Source organism: Canis lupus, chromosome X (genome assembly GCF_011100685.1).
Source record: "Canis lupus familiaris isolate Mischka breed German Shepherd chromosome X, alternate assembly UU_Cfam_GSD_1.0, whole genome shotgun sequence".
In the NCBI taxonomy this organism is placed as follows: Eukaryota; Metazoa; Chordata; class Mammalia; order Carnivora; family Canidae; genus Canis; species Canis lupus.
Window position 1 is genome coordinate 41011029 of NC_049260.1, and position 17315 is coordinate 41028343.

At 52.2% G+C, this 17315-nt stretch overlaps 1 protein-coding gene across 6 annotated transcripts; it reads left to right on the top strand.

Annotated features, from left to right (window-relative positions):
- Positions 1 to 1745: 1745 nt before the first annotated feature.
- Positions 1746 to 13773, top strand: CDK16 (cyclin dependent kinase 16). Of its 6 annotated transcripts, none has more exons than XM_038587282.1 (16): positions 1746 to 2155; positions 6982 to 7189; positions 7773 to 7906; positions 8008 to 8133; positions 8259 to 8315; positions 8413 to 8527; positions 9221 to 9315; positions 9406 to 9468; positions 9720 to 9843; positions 10042 to 10162; positions 10272 to 10369; positions 10456 to 10561; positions 10630 to 10693; positions 10870 to 10960; positions 13335 to 13412; positions 13498 to 13773. In XM_038587282.1, the coding sequence occupies exons 1-16, from the start codon at positions 2144 to 2146 to the stop codon at positions 13533 to 13535; spliced, it is 1530 nt and encodes a 509-aa protein (XP_038443210.1). In that variant the 5' UTR covers positions 1746 to 2143; the 3' UTR covers positions 13536 to 13773. The 6 variants fall into 6 exon arrangements, with proteins under 6 accessions (XP_038443210.1, XP_038443213.1, XP_038443212.1 ...); XM_038587285.1 differs by having other exon boundaries at positions 1749 to 2155; positions 10651 to 10693; XM_038587284.1 differs by lacking the exon at positions 1746 to 2155 and adding an exon at positions 2219 to 2596.
- The last annotated feature ends 3542 nt before the right edge of the window (positions 13774 to 17315 follow it).

Consider the following 17315-nt stretch of genomic DNA (forward strand, 5'->3'; position numbering starts at 1 on the left):
CTGCTCCCTTTCTCTACTATCCCAGCTCTTTGTCCATGATCTATCTCCCCCATTACAGCTCTTGATTCTCCAGACACTTCTGTCCCTTTGTTCAGCACCCCAGCTCCTGGATCCCCTTTACTACCTTACTCATACCTGAAACACCAAGAATAGCTTCATCAAGAACCCCTGAATCCTGGTTGCATTTTAGCTCTCCAATGTGTGCCATTTTCTGTCATGTTTGGCTACCATTGTAACACCAACAAGATGGAAGACGAGGGTTAGTGGGCAGGATTTGGGTCACTTCACTGAGCCCGCCCCCTGCACCCAGCAGGCATGAAGGAAAGGATGGTACGTGGTTTTCTCTTTTCTTGGCCTAGAGCTGTTTGCCACCAAATACTTGCCACAGCAATCCTTGAGTGCTTACTATGTGCCAGGCACTATTCTAGGCATTGGAGACAGCAATGGATCAAAAAAATCCCTGCCTTGGGTGTGTGTTGGGGAAGGAGGGGGGTGCTGCTTATGTTCTGCTAGGGTGAGACCCAGAATAGACAAACACAAGTAAATTGTAAGAAGTTAACTGGTATCATTCGAAAGGACCAGGCCTGGGGGGTCTAGAATGTTGGGGGTGCAGGTAGGCATTTTTAATGCAGGTAGGGAATTCAGGGTAGGCTTCATGAAGGTGACATTGAAGTAAAGACTTAAGTGGAGGTATTAAGCATGTGGGTATCTAGAATATACTAGGCAGGGGGAACAGCAATTGCAAAGTCCCTGGGGCTGGATTGTGGCTGCTTTATTCAGAAACAGCTAGAACGAAACGAATATGTCTGGAGTGAGACAAAGAAGGGTAGGAAATGAGAATGAAGTCAGAGAAATGATGGACCTGATGGTCTAGCCCACGGTGGACTTTAGTCCTTGTCAAGTATTTCCGCTCCCATCGTACTCTGGTAAATCCTCCCTAGTATGAATCTACCAGTGTGATCAAGGCTGCCATAAAACGAAGCCCAGAAGAGGCGGGGAAGCTGGTTTTGGACTGGGGTACAGTGTAAAGATTAAAGATGTCCCAGAAGGCCTGCCAAAAGCTGCCGCCATTTGAGCTGGGCTTGTTGATAGAGTTTTCCAGGCATAGAGCTGTGAGGGATTTAGGTATGCTGTCAGTGCTTTACACACACAGGCATGCAATAAATGAAACAGAAAACCGCAGACCTGGGAAGAGCCACGGGGGCGGGGAGACGACTCTGGCAGGCAAGTGTTAGCTGAGAGGTAGCAGGAAAGAAAACCCAAAACCGGGTGCATACGCAAACGCTCCTGTGAAGCGGTAAAGAGGTCTCCCGACCTAAAGTCTCAAGCATGCGCACTAACGCACCTTCCCCTCTAAAGGTCCGCCTTTCCTCTTTTCTCAGCCTAAGCTCCGCCTCGGGAGTCTTGTAAAGGGAAAATGGGAGGGGCCAGAGGCGGGACTAAAGGCGATTGAACGCTCTTTTGGCCAATCATCTTGTGGAATATTCGGCCTATAGTGAGAGAGGCGTTCAGAACAAAAAGAAATGCCCGCCTCCGGCGCTGAAAACCAATGAAAACCGGGCAGAGGCGGGGGTGTGGGGGGCAGTGAATCACGCCTCTCCAGCTTAGCCACGCCCTTCATTCTTGCGCGGCCTCACCCCAGGGGGCAAATCCGATTGGCTGGACGACAACCTCAAAGGGCGGGGCCGCACACGTTTACAGTGGGAATGAGCTAGCGGAGGGGGGGGGGAAGCTGGGCGGGGTTAGACTCTGTCCTATTTAAGGTGGTAAAGGCAAATGATTCTCCAGGTTGCTTCTCCTAGAAAAGTCATCTTCTCGCGAACCTTTAAAATTCCTGCCTTCTGAGGCAGCTCAAGGGACTCAAACTGACAGTCTCATCAGTCTTTTTCTTCCTTGCAAAAGTCCCGTTTGCCACCATGGGGATGTACCAAGTGAGATCAAGTAGGGGGACCGAGTGGTGACCGGCACGCTGATTACTGGCTGCTGCCCACTTCGGTGGGCTAGCAAACTTCTAGCGAAATCGGGACTGAGTACTAAACAACCTCTACACTTCCCCCTGGCGCCGTTCCAGGGCTGGCGCCACATTCCACGGTGGGCGCGCAATGGCCGCGCCCCCTCCCGGTGCGGACGGGTCTTTTGGTACATGCAGTCCGAGGTGAGTCCCCTCCTTCCCACTTCAGCCTTTTCGGCGCGTGCGTGCGCATGCGCGGAGCGCGGCGCGCGCGGCGGTTGGGCCGTTGGGTGTTCGGCCCTGGGATCCGCCGCGTCTCCGCAAGCAGTCGGCTCTGAGCCGCGAGCCGCCGTGAGCTCTCGGATTCGAGCGGGCGCCAGCGAGCCCGGGGGCATCGCCCGCAGCGGCCAAGCTCATGGCCGGCTGAGCGGGACGCCGCCTCCGCCTCAGCCACCGCCGCCGCCGCCGCCTCCTCCTCCTCAGCCGGCGGCGGCCCGGGCCCAGCAGCCATGGCCGAAGACTACTGGGACGGGCGCCTGCGGCGAACAGGAGGAGAAGGAGGTCGCGCGGCCTCATCCCGGGCCGCCGCCCCAGGCGCCGCCGCGCCGGCCCCGCGGCGCTGAGGTTGCTCGCGCGCCCCCGCCGGTGAGCGCGTCCGCGAGACGTGGGGTGGGGGCTGCCCTTCCTCTTGCAGAACCAACCCAGACCCCGGGCGGTGCCCAGGGGTCTGGGCTGCACAGCTGGCATGTGCCCCCTCCCCCAGCGAATTTCCCAGAGTGCACCGGGGCAAGGGTCATTCGGGGCCTCCCTGACCTTGGCCCCGCCCTGGGCCCGGTCTGGGAGCTGGGGATGGGCAGCCCTGTGGGTGCTAATGGGGAGCAGGGTGATCAAAAGACCAAAAGATGTGGAAGTGGGTGGTGAAAGGCTCAAGGTTTGCTAATGGCTTGAGCTTTGGAGGGGTCGGAGCCGGTGATAATAAGTCTTACCGCTGTGTAGGGCTTGACGCCCAGCGTATGCTAACCGGGGGGTGGGCAGTGGGTGGCCCCGACGGTGTGTGATAGGGGAGAGCATGTCAGAGGAATGCTGAGGTATGCAAACGGAGTTATAGGTGCAGAGAGACCCCGTGTGTGTTAATGGGGGATAAGGTGGTAGAGATAGCAGGAGGTATGCTAATAGGATCAGAGTTCTGAAGCCCTATGTGTGGTAATGAGCGTTCAGGATGGTGTTAATACTATGTATTTGTCCATGAGGGACTGCAGCGTGTGGGTCTGGAGAGTGCTCCTGGAGGTCAGGATAGTGGAAGAACTTGGAGCGTTGAGAGTGTGCTAATGGGGGTCATAGCTGTAGAGGGTATGTTCCTGTGTTTATAATAAAGGTCTGGGTAGTATGAGGCCCAGTATATTGCTAATGGGGACAGAGTGGTGGAAGACCTGAGCTGTGTTACTGGGTATCAGAAATCGGTCTATGTGGAGTGGGAGGGCACAGTGGTGAGGGAAATGTCTTAGCAGTGTAAGAGGTTCAGTCTATTAAGGGTTAAGATGGTGTGAAGTTAGTGTGTATCGATGAGGACAAGGGTTATGAGATTCTGGGATGCGATAAGGGACAGTTATGTATGAAATTCTAATGACAGTTGATATGGGTTTAGAGCCTTAGAGGTGCTTAAATGTGTGCCATCAGGGGAAGAGTCAGCAGTATGAGGTCTGGAAAATGCTAGTGAGTGTCAGAACATTGCGAAGACAGTATGTGTTTGTGTCCACGGGGAACTGGGGTGTGTTGAGGTTCCAAAGGGTGCAGTAAGGAGGATCGGGGTCATGAAGGGAACAGGCCTAACTGTGGAGGAGTTGAAGCAAAGAGAAATTAAGGACAGGAATATGTGAAGGTCTAGGTGTGGTAAAGTGGATTTAGAACGATGGAGGGCTGAAGTGTACTAATGGGGCTCCAGGCTGAATGAAGACCTGTGTGCGCTAATGAGGGTCAGGCCATTATAGAACAGTGTTTGTGTGTCCATGGGGAATGGGGCTGAGTAAGGGTTCAGGATGTGCTAATAGGGAGTACTGTGTGAGTTCCAGTGTGTGTTAATAGAGGTCAGGGTGAAGTGAAGGTCCAGCTTGTGCTGACAGGAAGTGGTGGGAACAGGGTAGTGTAGAAGGATCAGAATATGTGTTTAATGATGGTTATAGCCGTGGAGGGGTCTGAGTGTGGGCAAAAACAGGTCAGGGATTGGCAAGTTTCACTTTGTGTTAATGAGATTCAGGGGAGTGTGAAGGTCCAGTGAGTGCTAATGTGGGTCAGCTGTAGAGGGTCCCAAGTGCGTGTTAATAGGGGTCAGAATCATGCACGGGGAACAGTGTGTTAATGGGGGTAAGTGCTTTGGAGAAGCAAACAGGCGGCTGGGCCTGGGAGGCATCCAAGAATGTGGGGTGGTAAGGGTTAAACTAGAGGGGCCCGAGCATATTCAAACAGAATTCTCTGCTCTTTGGGGGCTCTGTATGCTGATGGGGGTTGGAAATAAATGGAGAAATTGCAGGTGCTGAAAGTTAGAATGCAGGGAGGCCTTCTTGAGGGTCCAATATGTGCTTACGGGAGTTTGGACAGGCTGAGGGTGATGTGTTCTTGGTGGGAGTGAGTAAATGTAATGGCTATGTCCTCAGTGGTCAGTGTGGTGTGAAGTGATGAGTGCCCTTGCGTGTGAGAGTATTCTGAGGATGGGGGTATGTCCTCAGGGGTCAGGAAGGACATATGCCCTTTTTTGGTGGAGTTGTGTATCCAATTTCTTGTTCCCTCCCTCACTATTCTAAAATCTAAAAAGCTCAGAAGATGCAAATAATAACATCTAAAAGTTTTATTGTATATTAATGTTCAAGTGTCTCTGTTCACAAAGGTCTGCCCAGGGCACCCCTGCTAGGAATGTTGCATGATAAGCAGGTTTTGTATCCTGTCTTCCTAAAATCCCCAAAAAAACTGAACTCTGGAACATGTCCAGCCCTTGGAGTTTCCAGTTAGAGGTCATGGACCCTGGCTCCTTCTGGCTCCCTCCTCATCTTCCATCCAGCCCTACTTACCGTCCCCCCAGATGTCCCATTCCCTGCCACAACAGGCAAAGCGACTGGGTATTTGTACCATGGATGCAAGACTGCCTTTGGGGGCTGGCCATGCTTCTTCAGCTTCAGGTCCAGTGTGTGGCCTACTGGGTCAGGATTTTTGTTGTTATTCTGGGTTCTCTGAATGGACCTCATCTTCTTTACTGGGGTCTTTCTGCTAGGCTGGCCCCTCCTGGGGGTGGTGAGGTCAGGTAGGCGGAAGCAGGGTGTAGGGACCAGTGAGGTAAGCACCTGATTTCAAGGTAACAGATGACCCACTTCTCTCCTCGAATCTAGCCTCAGCCCCAGCCCCACCTTCCTACCTTCCCACCTTCCCACCTCCTATCTAGCTCTACTTCCCTTGGGCCCAGGGCCATCGTAGGCCCTGCTGTGAGTCCAGATGGTTCCTAGGCCAGGTCTTTCCCCCTCCTTGTTGGCCTAGAGCCCAGGAGGAAGCAGAAGAAGGCCAGCCTAAGCCTTTTGGTGGCCCTGTTCCCTCCAGCAGCCCCATCTAGGTCATCTTCCTGCCGATGCCAGTGTCCCTGGGCCACCTTTTCTGGAGTTGTTCACGAAGAGCCAACTTTACCCTGCCCATCCTGGTAGAGATTGGTCTTAGGCCCTCAGTACCCTGATTCATTAATTTCTGCCATAAGCAATTTTTGAGCATCTACTCTGTGTCAGTCACTGTTCCAGGTCCTCAGGATATAGCCGTGACCTAAACAGAAATCTACCCTGGCGGAGCTGATCTTCTAGTTATGGCGGTGAGGAGACAGACAGTTAAGAATACAGAAACCAATAAATAGATGGTGTCATTTCTGAGGAGGTGATAAGTGCTGGGGGGGGGTAATTTGACAAAGAGAGGGAGCTCAGTGTAGTTGAGATTTTAAATAGGGTTATTTGTGCAGGGTTATCCATTAAAAAGGTGATATTTGAACAATGGTCCGAAGAAGGCGAGGGAGTGAGCTATTTTGAAATCTGGGGGAGGGGTATTCCACATACCAGGAATAGCCAGTGCAAAGGCCCTGAGGTAGGACTGCTGGGTGTGGTTGCAGACCAGCAACTAGCAATGATTGAGGGGGAGGTGAGGCCAAAGAGATAATAGGGGTTAATAGGGTAAGACCTAGTGGGCCACCCTTGAGGACTGGGACATTTATTTGGGATGATAAGGGAGATGTATACTCTCAAGTAGAGGAGAAATGAGACCTGGCTTATAAAAATCTGGATGGGACCCATAGAGTCCTAACCTGATTGAAACTTTCCAGCAGCCCTCAGGACAGCTGGTATGCTTTGAGATCCATGCCCCCCACACACACAACCCTACCCAGTGGTTGGGTCTAGGCAAGACTCCCCTCTCCATGCACCCCTCACTCAGGTAGACCAGTGGGGTAGTCCACTTAGTCACCATGACGATGGTTGTTAGGGAAGGTAGGAGCGTCCTTGTGGTTGTGGGGAGCATTCTGCCCTGGCAGTTGGGGGTGATGTGGGGCTGGTGCCGGCGAAACATGCCATTCTATGGGCATGCCCGGGGCCGTATTGGTGGCCCTTCGGTCCTGGGCGAGCCTCTCGCCCCATCCACAGCTGGGTCCATCATTGCCGCTGCACCTGAGAAGGCCTGCTGTGGAGGCCTCTGCTCCCACAGTGAGGCTGCCCCCATAGAGGCCAACACTTCACCGGTTGGGCCCTTACCCTCAGCCAGCCACCCAAGCCTCAATACCCAGGTGTGCTACTTAGGAGCAGGGTCCCCAGGGGCTGGTGGGAGGTACTGACAAGGGTCCCCATCTATGGCAGGTTTCTAGGATTCCCGAGCGGTTCCAGGGCTCAACAGTGGTTGGGTGGGCACTGATACAAATCCATGTCAGTGTGCCTCACTAAGTTGTCTTGGGTTTTAAGGGTACCCTTTAGTAATGGGTACTAACATGGGACCCATTCCCATCTCTATCCCCTGCTCAGGTCGCCATGGATCGGATGAAGAAGATCAAGCGGCAGCTGTCGATGACACTCCGAGGGGGCCGAAGTGCGGACAAGACCAATGGTGCCCCTGAACAGATAGGCCTGGATGAAAGTGGGGGTGGCGGTGGCACTGACCTTGGAGAGGTACCCACTCGTGCCGCTCCTGGGGAACCTCGCTCTGGACGGGGCCCACTCAGCTCTGCACCAGGTAGGTCCACCGACCACTCCTGCCCCCCGAGTCTGGCCCCCAGGTGCTGCCTCCCAGCCGAGCTCCCCCTTAGACTTGTGCTATTTCCGTTTTCCTTTCTCCATTTTCTCTCCTTTCCCTGCCATCTTCTCCACACTCTCTCTGTCCATCTGTGTCCCTTTCCTTGGCTTTGTGCCCAGGCCTCAGGGGGAGAAAGAGTGCCCTGCCTGCTGCAGCTGCCCCAACCTTCCCTTTGCCCTTCTCCTGCACTCTGCACCCCCTTAGGCCTATTGGTGCCTGCCTTCCCAGGGCCTTTGGCTACTCTGCCACTGCCTGCCTTCTGGCCCTGGGCCAGCACCAGTCTCAGCTCACCCCTGGAATGGGGTGCTCCACTAGGTGACTATTGTCCCTCCACCCCTATCCAACCAGTCTCGACCTGTCTGAATTTCCCTGGGCCTTGCCTCCCTCTCCCTGAGGGACTCCAGGCTGCTCTGGGGGCTTGTGTGTACATGTGTGATGAGGGAATGTGTTCTGCTGGGGAGGGGGGTTCCTGGGGCTCCAGACCTCAACTGGTCTGCCCTCCTCCCCCTGTCCTCACTACCAGAGATTGTACATGAGGACTTGAAGATGGGGTCTGATGGGGAAAGTGACCAGGCTTCAGCCACGTCCTCGGATGAGGTGCAGTCGCCAGTGAGGGTGCGCATGCGCAACCATCCCCCACGCAAGATCTCCACTGAGGTGCTTAACCCCCTATCTGGCTGGTGGTGGGGCTAGAAAAGAGGGTTCAACCTGGGGAGGTGGAGCTCATGGCCCTTTTTCTCACCTGTCTTGCCTGCTAGGACATCAACAAGCGCCTGTCACTACCAGCCGACATCCGGCTGCCTGAGGGCTACCTTGAGAAGCTGACCCTCAATAGCCCCATCTTCGACAAGCCCCTTAGCCGCCGCCTCCGCCGCGTCAGCCTAGTGAGCATCTCCTGTTCTGGTCCTCTTCCCCGCCCCTCACGGCTTCTCCCCCACCTCCACCCCACTTCTCTCCCCAGCCAGTCCCCTCCTGTGAGCCTGCTTCAGCCTACCCCTTTACCCCACAGTCTGAGATTGGCTTTGGGAAACTGGAGACCTACATCAAGCTGGACAAGCTGGGCGAGGTGAGAGACAGTCACAGGGCCTGTGGTGGGGATAGGGGTCTGTGAGAACTTCCTGCAGCCTCAAGCTCCTCTCCTATCACTCTTCCCCACACCCCAGGGTACCTATGCCACCGTCTACAAAGGCAAAAGCAAGCTCACAGACAACCTTGTAGCACTCAAGGAGATCAGACTGGAACACGAAGAGGGGGCACCCTGCACCGCCATCCGGGAAGGTACAGACACCCAGGAAGGCTGTCCCAGGCTTCCCAGGCTCTCCCCATGGCACATTATCATGCGCGTGTGTGCACACATACACACATGCCCCATAGTGAGAACAGAGACTGGGGCTTTGGGGACTTCCCTCCTGACACTCCGGGCTTCAGGAGAAAGTGCCCATCATGCAAATATTTAGATAATAAGATAACCAGGAATCTGTTCCTGTTTGGAGAAGAGGCCAAGGAATTAGAGAGCAGGGTACTTGCCTTGGTTCTGAGAGCACCCGTGAAGATGCTCACCAATTTCCTTGACACAACAATTTCTAGTCATAATATCACATGGAATGAACCTGAATTGTATAGGTATTATGTGTGCAAACTCAGTTTCACACAAAGCTGCAGGCCTCTGTAGTGAGGGAAATCAGTACAGAAATAAAAAACAAGTTGTGAAAATCTAATGTCACATAAAACTGGGGCTGCAGTCCCAGGTTCTTGCTCCACGCTCTTCTCTGAGCCTTAGTTTCCACATCTGGAACATAAGGAAACACCTTCTTGGTATTAGGTGGGAAAGAGCCAATGGCTCTCCATCAGCCCAGAGTGCTCAGGGAAACAAGGAAACCCTGGGCTCATCCCTGTCTGGTCCTTGCTCTCACTTCTATCCTGAGGGTGAGGTCCTGACTCTTCCCCATCTCACCCTCATGCTTCCTGCAGTGTCCCTGCTCAAGGACCTCAAACACGCCAACATCGTCACACTACATGACATCATCCACACGGAGAAGTCCCTCACCCTTGTCTTTGAGTACCTGGTAAGGTTGGGTGGCAGTGAGTCCTGGGGGGAAGATGAGGATATGGCCACTATCTCCTCTTCTTTCCACTATCTCCTCTTCTCTCCTCAGGACAAGGACCTGAAGCAGTACCTGGATGACTGTGGGAACGTCATCAACATGCACAACGTGAAAGTGGGTGTGGGGCAGGAAGCAGGGGCACATGGGGGCCCCCACTCACCCACTCCACCCCACAAAATCCCAGAAACAGACTTTTCCCGTTTGGCTTTTTTTGCTGGGAGCCCTTGGAGGGCATTGGGACCCTGTCCTCTTTTGTGAGATAAGGCTCTGAGCTCAGTGTCTGTGTTTGGGAGGGGGAACAGTATCTGCTGGGGGTCAGGCTACTGGATACCCTTTGACCTCTCCCTGCCCTTCCTGGGTCCTAGCTGTTCCTGTTCCAGCTGCTCCGTGGCCTGGCCTACTGCCACCGGCAGAAGGTGCTACACCGAGACCTCAAGCCCCAAAACCTGCTTATCAATGAGAGAGGAGAGCTGAAGCTGGCGGATTTCGGTACCCTGGCCTCCCCCTTCCTCCCAGTGATCCCCCAGCCTTACCTTCTTGTTTTCCCCCTTCCTCATGACCACCTCATCTCAGTTCCTTTCAGCTTTTCTGAGCTTTGCTTCAGACGCCCTTAGTCCCCAGCTCTACTGTCCCCCAGACTGCCTGGGACCTACTCAATTCCAGCTGCCCCTTCTCTCAACCCTTCAGGCCTGGCCCGAGCTAAGTCAATTCCAACGAAGACCTACTCCAACGAGGTGGTGACACTGTGGTACCGGCCCCCCGACATCCTGCTTGGCTCCACAGACTACTCTACCCAGATTGACATGTGGTAAGGACATGTGGAAGTGTGGCAGGAGCCAGTGTGCTGAAGGGGGTGGCTCGTCACAGCAGCCAACCAGCTGACCGCCTCCCCTGTTCACTGTGTTCTCCCTGCTTAGGGGTGTGGGCTGCATCTTCTATGAGATGGCCACGGGCCGGCCCCTCTTCCCAGGCTCCACAGTGGAGGAACAGCTGCACTTCATCTTCCGCATCTTGGGTGAGGATGGTTGAGCCCACTAGGAGCCATGGAGACATTTAGAGGTGCCCTGTGAACACTTAAGAGTAATTTTTCTTCCCTACCAGGAACCCCAACTGAAGAGACGTGGCCAGGCATTCTGTCCAACGAAGAGTTCAAGACATACAACTACCCCAAGTATCGAGCCGAGGCCCTTTTGAGCCATGCACCCCGGTGAGGCTCATGGCAGGGGGTGGGGGGGGCTGTTAAGGACCAGAATGCCCAAACTCAATTTAAAGCAGGTCCTCTTGTCCTTGCGGTAGACTTGACAGTGATGGGGCTGACCTCCTTACCAAGCTGCTGCAGGTAAGCCCACCCTCCTGGGCCAGCCTTGGGGGTTAGGGGATCCTAGGTGTGGGGAGACAGGGAGCTCCAGGGGGAGGGTCTGGGGTGGGGAGGAAGAGAGGCCTACTTGTTGAAGGTGTCAATACACCACCAGTGCTGCCACCGCCCCTGCCCCTATCCCTCTTTCCCCTACTCAGTTTGAAGGTCGCAATCGGATCTCCGCGGAGGATGCCATGAAACATCCATTCTTCCTCAGTCTGGGGGAGCGGATCCACAAACTTCCTGACAGTGAGTGGAACTGGTAGGGGGGTGTGGGGAACAAGACATGGGGCAGATTGTGCAGGGCTCTGGCTAGGTCATCTCTGAGGGGGCACATCCTTGTTCACAAGTGTGGTGTGTTTATTACAAAAACTATTTAGCTTTCAGTTACTTTTTACCTTTCATGGAAATTTTTAAATCTACATGAAAATAGATGCAACATCACTTTCCCTTTTTTTTGTAAATATTTTTTTATAAAATACATATTGAGGGATCCCTGGGTGGCTCAGCAGTTTAGCGCCTGCCTTTGGCCCAGGGCGTGATCTTGGAGTCCTGGGATCAAGTCCCACATTGGGCTCCCTGCAAGGAGCCTGCTTCTCCCTCTGCCTGTGTCTCTGCCTCTCTTTCTCTTTCTCTCATGAATTTATTTCTCTAAATAAAATCTTTAAAAAAAATACATATTGAGAAATGCACAGGTCATAAGTATACACAGCACAGTGAATTTTCACAAACTAAACACACCCATGTAACTGGCATACAGGTCAAGAAATAGGATGTGAGGGTACCTGAGTGGCTCAGTTGGTTAAGATCTGCCTCCAGCTCAGGTCATGATCCCAGGGTCCTGGGATCAAGTCCCATATTGAGCTCCCTGCTCAATGGGGAGTCTGCTCCTCCCTCTCCCTCTGCCCCTCCTTCAGCTTGTGCTTTCTCCTCATTGCTCTCTTGCTCATTCTCACACATGAATTTATTAAATCTTTAAAAAAGGAGAGAAAAAATATGAAAGGATATGAGAAGCTCCCTTGAAGTGCCCTCTTGTTTGCTTTAGGTATTCCTAGCCTCTTCTTAAGGGTTACCCCTATTTGGACTTTTTTTTAAGATTTTATTTATTTATTCATGAGAAGCTGAGAGAGGCAGAGACATAGGCAGAGGGAGAAACAGGCTTCATGGAAGGAGCCCGATGTGGGACTCGATCCCAGGACCCCGGGATCACAACCTGAGCCAAAGGCAGATGCTCAACCACTGAGCCACCCAGGTATCCCCACTAGTTGGATTTCTAACAGCATAGATAAGTTTTCCCCATCCTTGTACTCTACAGAAATGGAATCACACAGGGTATTCTCTTTTTATACTTGATTTAAAAAAAAAGATTTATTTATTTATTTTAGAGAGGACAAGAGTGAGCAAGCAAGTGGAGGGGAAGAGGGAGAGAAATCCTCAAACGAACTCCCAGCTAAGCATGGAGCCCAACTGGGTCTTGATCCTAGGATCCTGAGATCGTGACCTGAGCCGAAACCAAGAGTTGGACACTTAACTGACTGAGCCACCAGGCACTCTAAAGATTTATTTATTTTAGAGGGAGAAAGAGAGAGTAGGCAGTGGGGAGGGACATAAATATAAGGAAAGAATCTTAAACAGTCTCCATGCTGAGCACACAGCCCAACACGGGGCTCAATTTCAGGACCCTGAGATCAGGACCTGAACCAAAACCAAGGGTCTGATGCTAAACTGACTGTGCCACCCAAGTGCCCCTTCATGCCTGATTTAAAAAAACTTCTTAATATGGACACTTTAAAATTATATATATTTAGGGGTGCTTGGCTGATTCAGTCAGTGGAGCTAGGACTCTTGATCTTGGGGTTGTAAGTTTGAGTCTCATGTTGGGTGAAGAGATTACTTGAAAAAAATTAAATAGAGGCCCTTGGGTGGGTCAGTTGGTTAAGCGTCCAGCTCTTGGTTTTGGCTCAGGTCGTGATCTCAGGGTTGTGAGCACCACATCAGTCTCTATGCTCTGCATGGAATCTGCTTGTCCTTCTGCCTCCCTCCTTCCCTCTCTGCCCCTCTCCACACTTCTCTTTCTCTTGCTCACTCGCTTGCTTTCTCTCAAAATCTTATTTTAGAAAATAAATGATACTTATTTATATATTAGATGAAATACTGTGAGTCCCCAAGTACTCTAACATCTCATCAACTTGTGGCCAATCTAGTTTTATCTATATTCCCTCTGATTATTTTGAATCAGATCCCAGATATATCATTCATCTATAAATTTAGCATGTATCTCAAACATTTAATAACTATCGTTATTATAGCTTTAAAAAATTGGCCCACTTCCTGTATCTCCCCAGTGGTTTAGTCTAAATCAAATCCCAGTGTTCATCACCTGGACTCAACAGATGGTAATTGCAACACTGTTATCACACTTGACAAAATTACTGATTTCCCAGTGTCCTGTAATAATCCATATTCCCTAGTTGTAGCTGGTTTGTGTGTAAGGATTATTTGACAGGTGAAAGCCATGCCTCTCAAAGAAAAGGCAATTTTTGGTAATTCCAATAGGGCCATGTGGGCAGTGATCCTGGATGGGCCTATGGGTCATTTTCCACGGTCTGTCTTCTACCCACAGCTACTTCCATATTTGCACTAAAGGAGATCCAGCTACAAAAGGAGGCCAGCCTTCGGTCTTCGTCAATGCCTGACTCGGGTAGGTGTGGCCTCGCCCTCTTTCCCTGCCCCAGCCACCTACTTGCTTACCTACCAACAGCCATCCGCTCTGCTTTCCCCTGCAGGCAGGCCAGCTTTCCGCGTGGTGGACACCGAGTTCTAAGCTGAGTTCTAAGCCACAAACCGAGGCCCCAGCAGGCAGCAGCAGCTGGAGGGATGCCACTCCCCTCACAGGGCAGCCCCCAACTGCATCCTTCTTGCTTGCTGCCTGCCTATCTGCCTGACTCATGCTCGCCTGCCCACATGTTCCCTGCTGCCTGTCCGAACACCCGACCATTGGCCTGTCAGCCCACCCATTGGCCTGTCTGCTGGGTGCTAACAAAGCTCTCATCGCTCCTTCGCCTGGTTTGTCTGTCTGTCTGTCTGTCTCTGTCTCAGTCTCAGTAGTTGCCGGCGGACAGCATGGTTGTGCCAGCCTCCCACACTGAGGCCAGGCCTACCCCTCTTCCCCATCATATCCTCCCCCAGGACCACTGACCGCTACCCGACGGCCAGCCAGGGGTCCGGAGCTAGTCCAGGCTGGGGATCTCGGCTCAGACAGGATCTGGCAATGCCTTGGGTCTGAGGCTTCCCTTGCCTGCTTTCCTGCCTGCCCCACTTGCCTCATGTTGTGTGGGCTTTTTTTTTGTTTGTTTGTTTCACTCATTGTCGTTTTTTAATTATTTTAAATGAGGTTTTCATTTTTTAAATGCAATATCTCTGTATACAGACTGGCTGGGCCCCACCCCCTGCGTGTGGCCCTCCCACAGTATTTTGTGCAATGAAGCCCCGCTCTCAGCCTTTCCAAGGCAGGGACACAGCCCCTATTTGGAACCCTGACCATCACTAGACCCTGGGGTTGGCTAAGGGAAAGCATGCCTCGACCATTCGCCTTCCTACCCCACCCCACCCCCACCTGCCATCCCCAGCAGCAGGGGGACCTGGGGACTACGGGAGACTCTCTGGGAGGTGGATGAGGTGGGGGGGGCCCCCACTCTTTCCTTCCTGCAGTCCCACAGCTGGGGCCTCCTTCCTTCTCAGGGTCTCCTTAGCCCAACCCTCCTGCCCCTGTCCCACTCGGTGCTGTTGAGTAGGGGCCCTGCCAGGAACTGACCAACTCTTCAAGGAGCCATAGTGTGTATATGTGCACAAGCAGGGGCAGAGGGGTGCATGGGGGTCTGTGCCCAGGCATTATCCCCTAACCCCTGGGGAGGGTGAGGCAGGGCAGGGACAGTCTCTGGGGTCAGTCCCAGATGGGTGATTACCTCCCCGTCCTCCACTCTAAACCTGGGGCCCTCAAATGGGGTGGGAGGGCTGGGGTGGGGGCCCTCCTAGTGGGGTTTGGGGGGTTGGGTTCCTGAATGCACCATAATCGCTGTATGAAATATTAAAAAGTCTAAAGTGAAAAACCTGATTGCAAGTCCCTGCAGGGGTGGGGGTGGGCTCAGTCCAAGGTGAGTTCTAGGACCTTGGAGAATTCATACCTGGCCCCCGACATCTAGGAGAGCACTGAGATGGGCCAGGGACATGGCATGACTGAAAGCCATCTGAGGGGTTGCACACACAATAGTGGAACATTTTTGTTGAAGCAGGTAGGGCAGGCTGAAAAGAGGATGAGCTAAGAATCCAGGAGAAGAGTGAGATTTACCCAAGAATATGAGAATGCCAGATAGTGTGGGGACAGGTGTATGTAGAGGGACTGTGAGAGACACTTGGAAGACTCCGTTAAACCAAGAGGTGAGGCAGGGAGGACCAGTATGACCACACATCAGAACTGGACACCATGAGGCAGGCCAGGTGGAGAGAGAGTATGAGAGGAAGGATAGATTTTTGGACCACTGAGTAGGTAGGGGAATCATAATGGATCAAATTCAGGAATGGAGCCACTGATGGATGGAACTGGAAGTTTGGATTATTGGTGTCCAGGGAGTAACAGAAATCCTGAGAAGGATGCAGCGGCTTGTGAGAGGCCAAATAGCACAGCCTAGAACTTGGACTCAAGTGTGAGGATAATGGGGGCTTTGATTACCTTTGTCCTGGGAGTTCTGGCCTCTGTCCCAACATCTGGGCAAAGCCAAGGACAGCTTTTCAAACAGAAGAGGTGGGGGTGGGCAGGGCCAGGCAAATACTGCAGGTAATAAACCTAAGGCTGGTTACTGAAGTCCAGGGGTGGTGGCCCAAGAACTTCTAATCATTCCACTGTGCCCCTGTAAACATTTTGGTGATCTCTCGGTTTGCAGCCTTATGGTTGCATGACAGCTGCCATGTTCCCAGAGATGGGGAAGCAAGCGAGGAAAACCGGACACCCTATTTCCTTGTAATAGGGCTGAACCTTCCACAAACTTCTTAGCAGACTTCTCGAGCCATTCTATGGCTAGAATAAGATGATATGGCCACCTCTGGCAGCAAGGGATGCTGGGAAAATGAGGACCCTGCAAAGGGAGACAGGATTGCCAAACCAAACTTAGAAAGGCTGGAATTTACACATCTGCTCTGGGAAGTGGTAGGGTCATTGCTGTGTGCAGAGGTTGGCCTTTGGAAGGTGAGGAAACCAAACAGTCTAGGCCTGGGAAGGGAGGCCTCTTGAATTGTAGGAAGGACCGGCTATCCAATAAATGGGGAGGGAGAGTCTGCAGAGGGGCAATGAGGAAAGGCAATTCAGAGGACCTGACCAGATTAAGCTGGGCTTCAAAAGCAGCTACTTGCCATGTGCCAGACCAAATTCCATGCCATTATAGAGAACCCTGGATGAAAGGGTTGTTCTCTTTCCCTCCCCAGAATTTACACAACTGAGTTGTAACCCCACGGCTGTTCAGGTCTGGGCCAGGGGCTGGAATCACAGTAATAAAGACAATCCCTGCCCTGTAGAGGTTAACTGAAAAGAGTTATGGTATCTAGTGGATGGGTGGGATTTGAAATTGTTCAGGGAGAGGTGAGGGTATTCTGGACACTCCAGGCCCAGGGAGCTGTGTGCACCAGCCTAGAGGTATAGGAAGGCAAGCTGTGTGGTCTTGCTTGTGGGAATGGGTCACTGAACCAGAGCCAGAATAAGTCACTGAACCAGAGCCAGAATCATGAGCCCATCTTGGGGGAGTATGTGAGACGGTCAGGTGGGGCAGCCAACACAGGTAGATAAAGAGAGCCAGAGTGTGAAATGCTAAAGTTATCAACAAGAGGTAGGGCTAGAAGCCTCAGCAGAAAAGGATGGCAGAGCCTAGTGAAGTGGTTCTCAACCAGAGATCTCCACCCCCAGGGAACACTGGCAACGTCTAGAGACACTTTTGGTGATGAGACAATTAGGGGATGATACTGCTATCCAGTGGGTAAAGGGCAGGGATGCAACTAAATATCCTACAATGCTTCCCACAACAGAAATGTCAATAGATCTTGATTGAGAACTCCTGGCCTGGGGCAATGGTTCTAAACTTTTTGGTCATGATCTCTTTAATAGTCTTAAAAATTGAGGACATCTAAAGAGCTTTTGCTTATGTAGCCTCTCAGAATATTCCATCACACACGCAAGACAGCTTGACAATGAAAAAGTATTGTGAAAATAGTTTTGACTTTGTGAATCCTCCTGAGAAGGTCTCCTGAACCAGTAGGAAGCCTAAAACCACAGTTTGGCCTTGTGCTTAAGGTCACAGCTCTGAGTTCGAACCACAGCTCGGTGTTTTTTACTAGCTGGGGCAAAATGAATGTTTCTGGTCCTCACTTTGCCCCTTTGATGTCCGTAGGGGACGGTGATGTTCATCTGTTGCCTAAGGCTACCTTTTACGTGCAATAAAGCATTTAAACAGGGCCAACTATTATTAGTTATCATTGCTATAATGCCAACAAATACACTGGGCCTGAAGCTGACTTGCCTTCAACACGTTTGTCAGGAAAATAAATCTAGTTCAGGCAG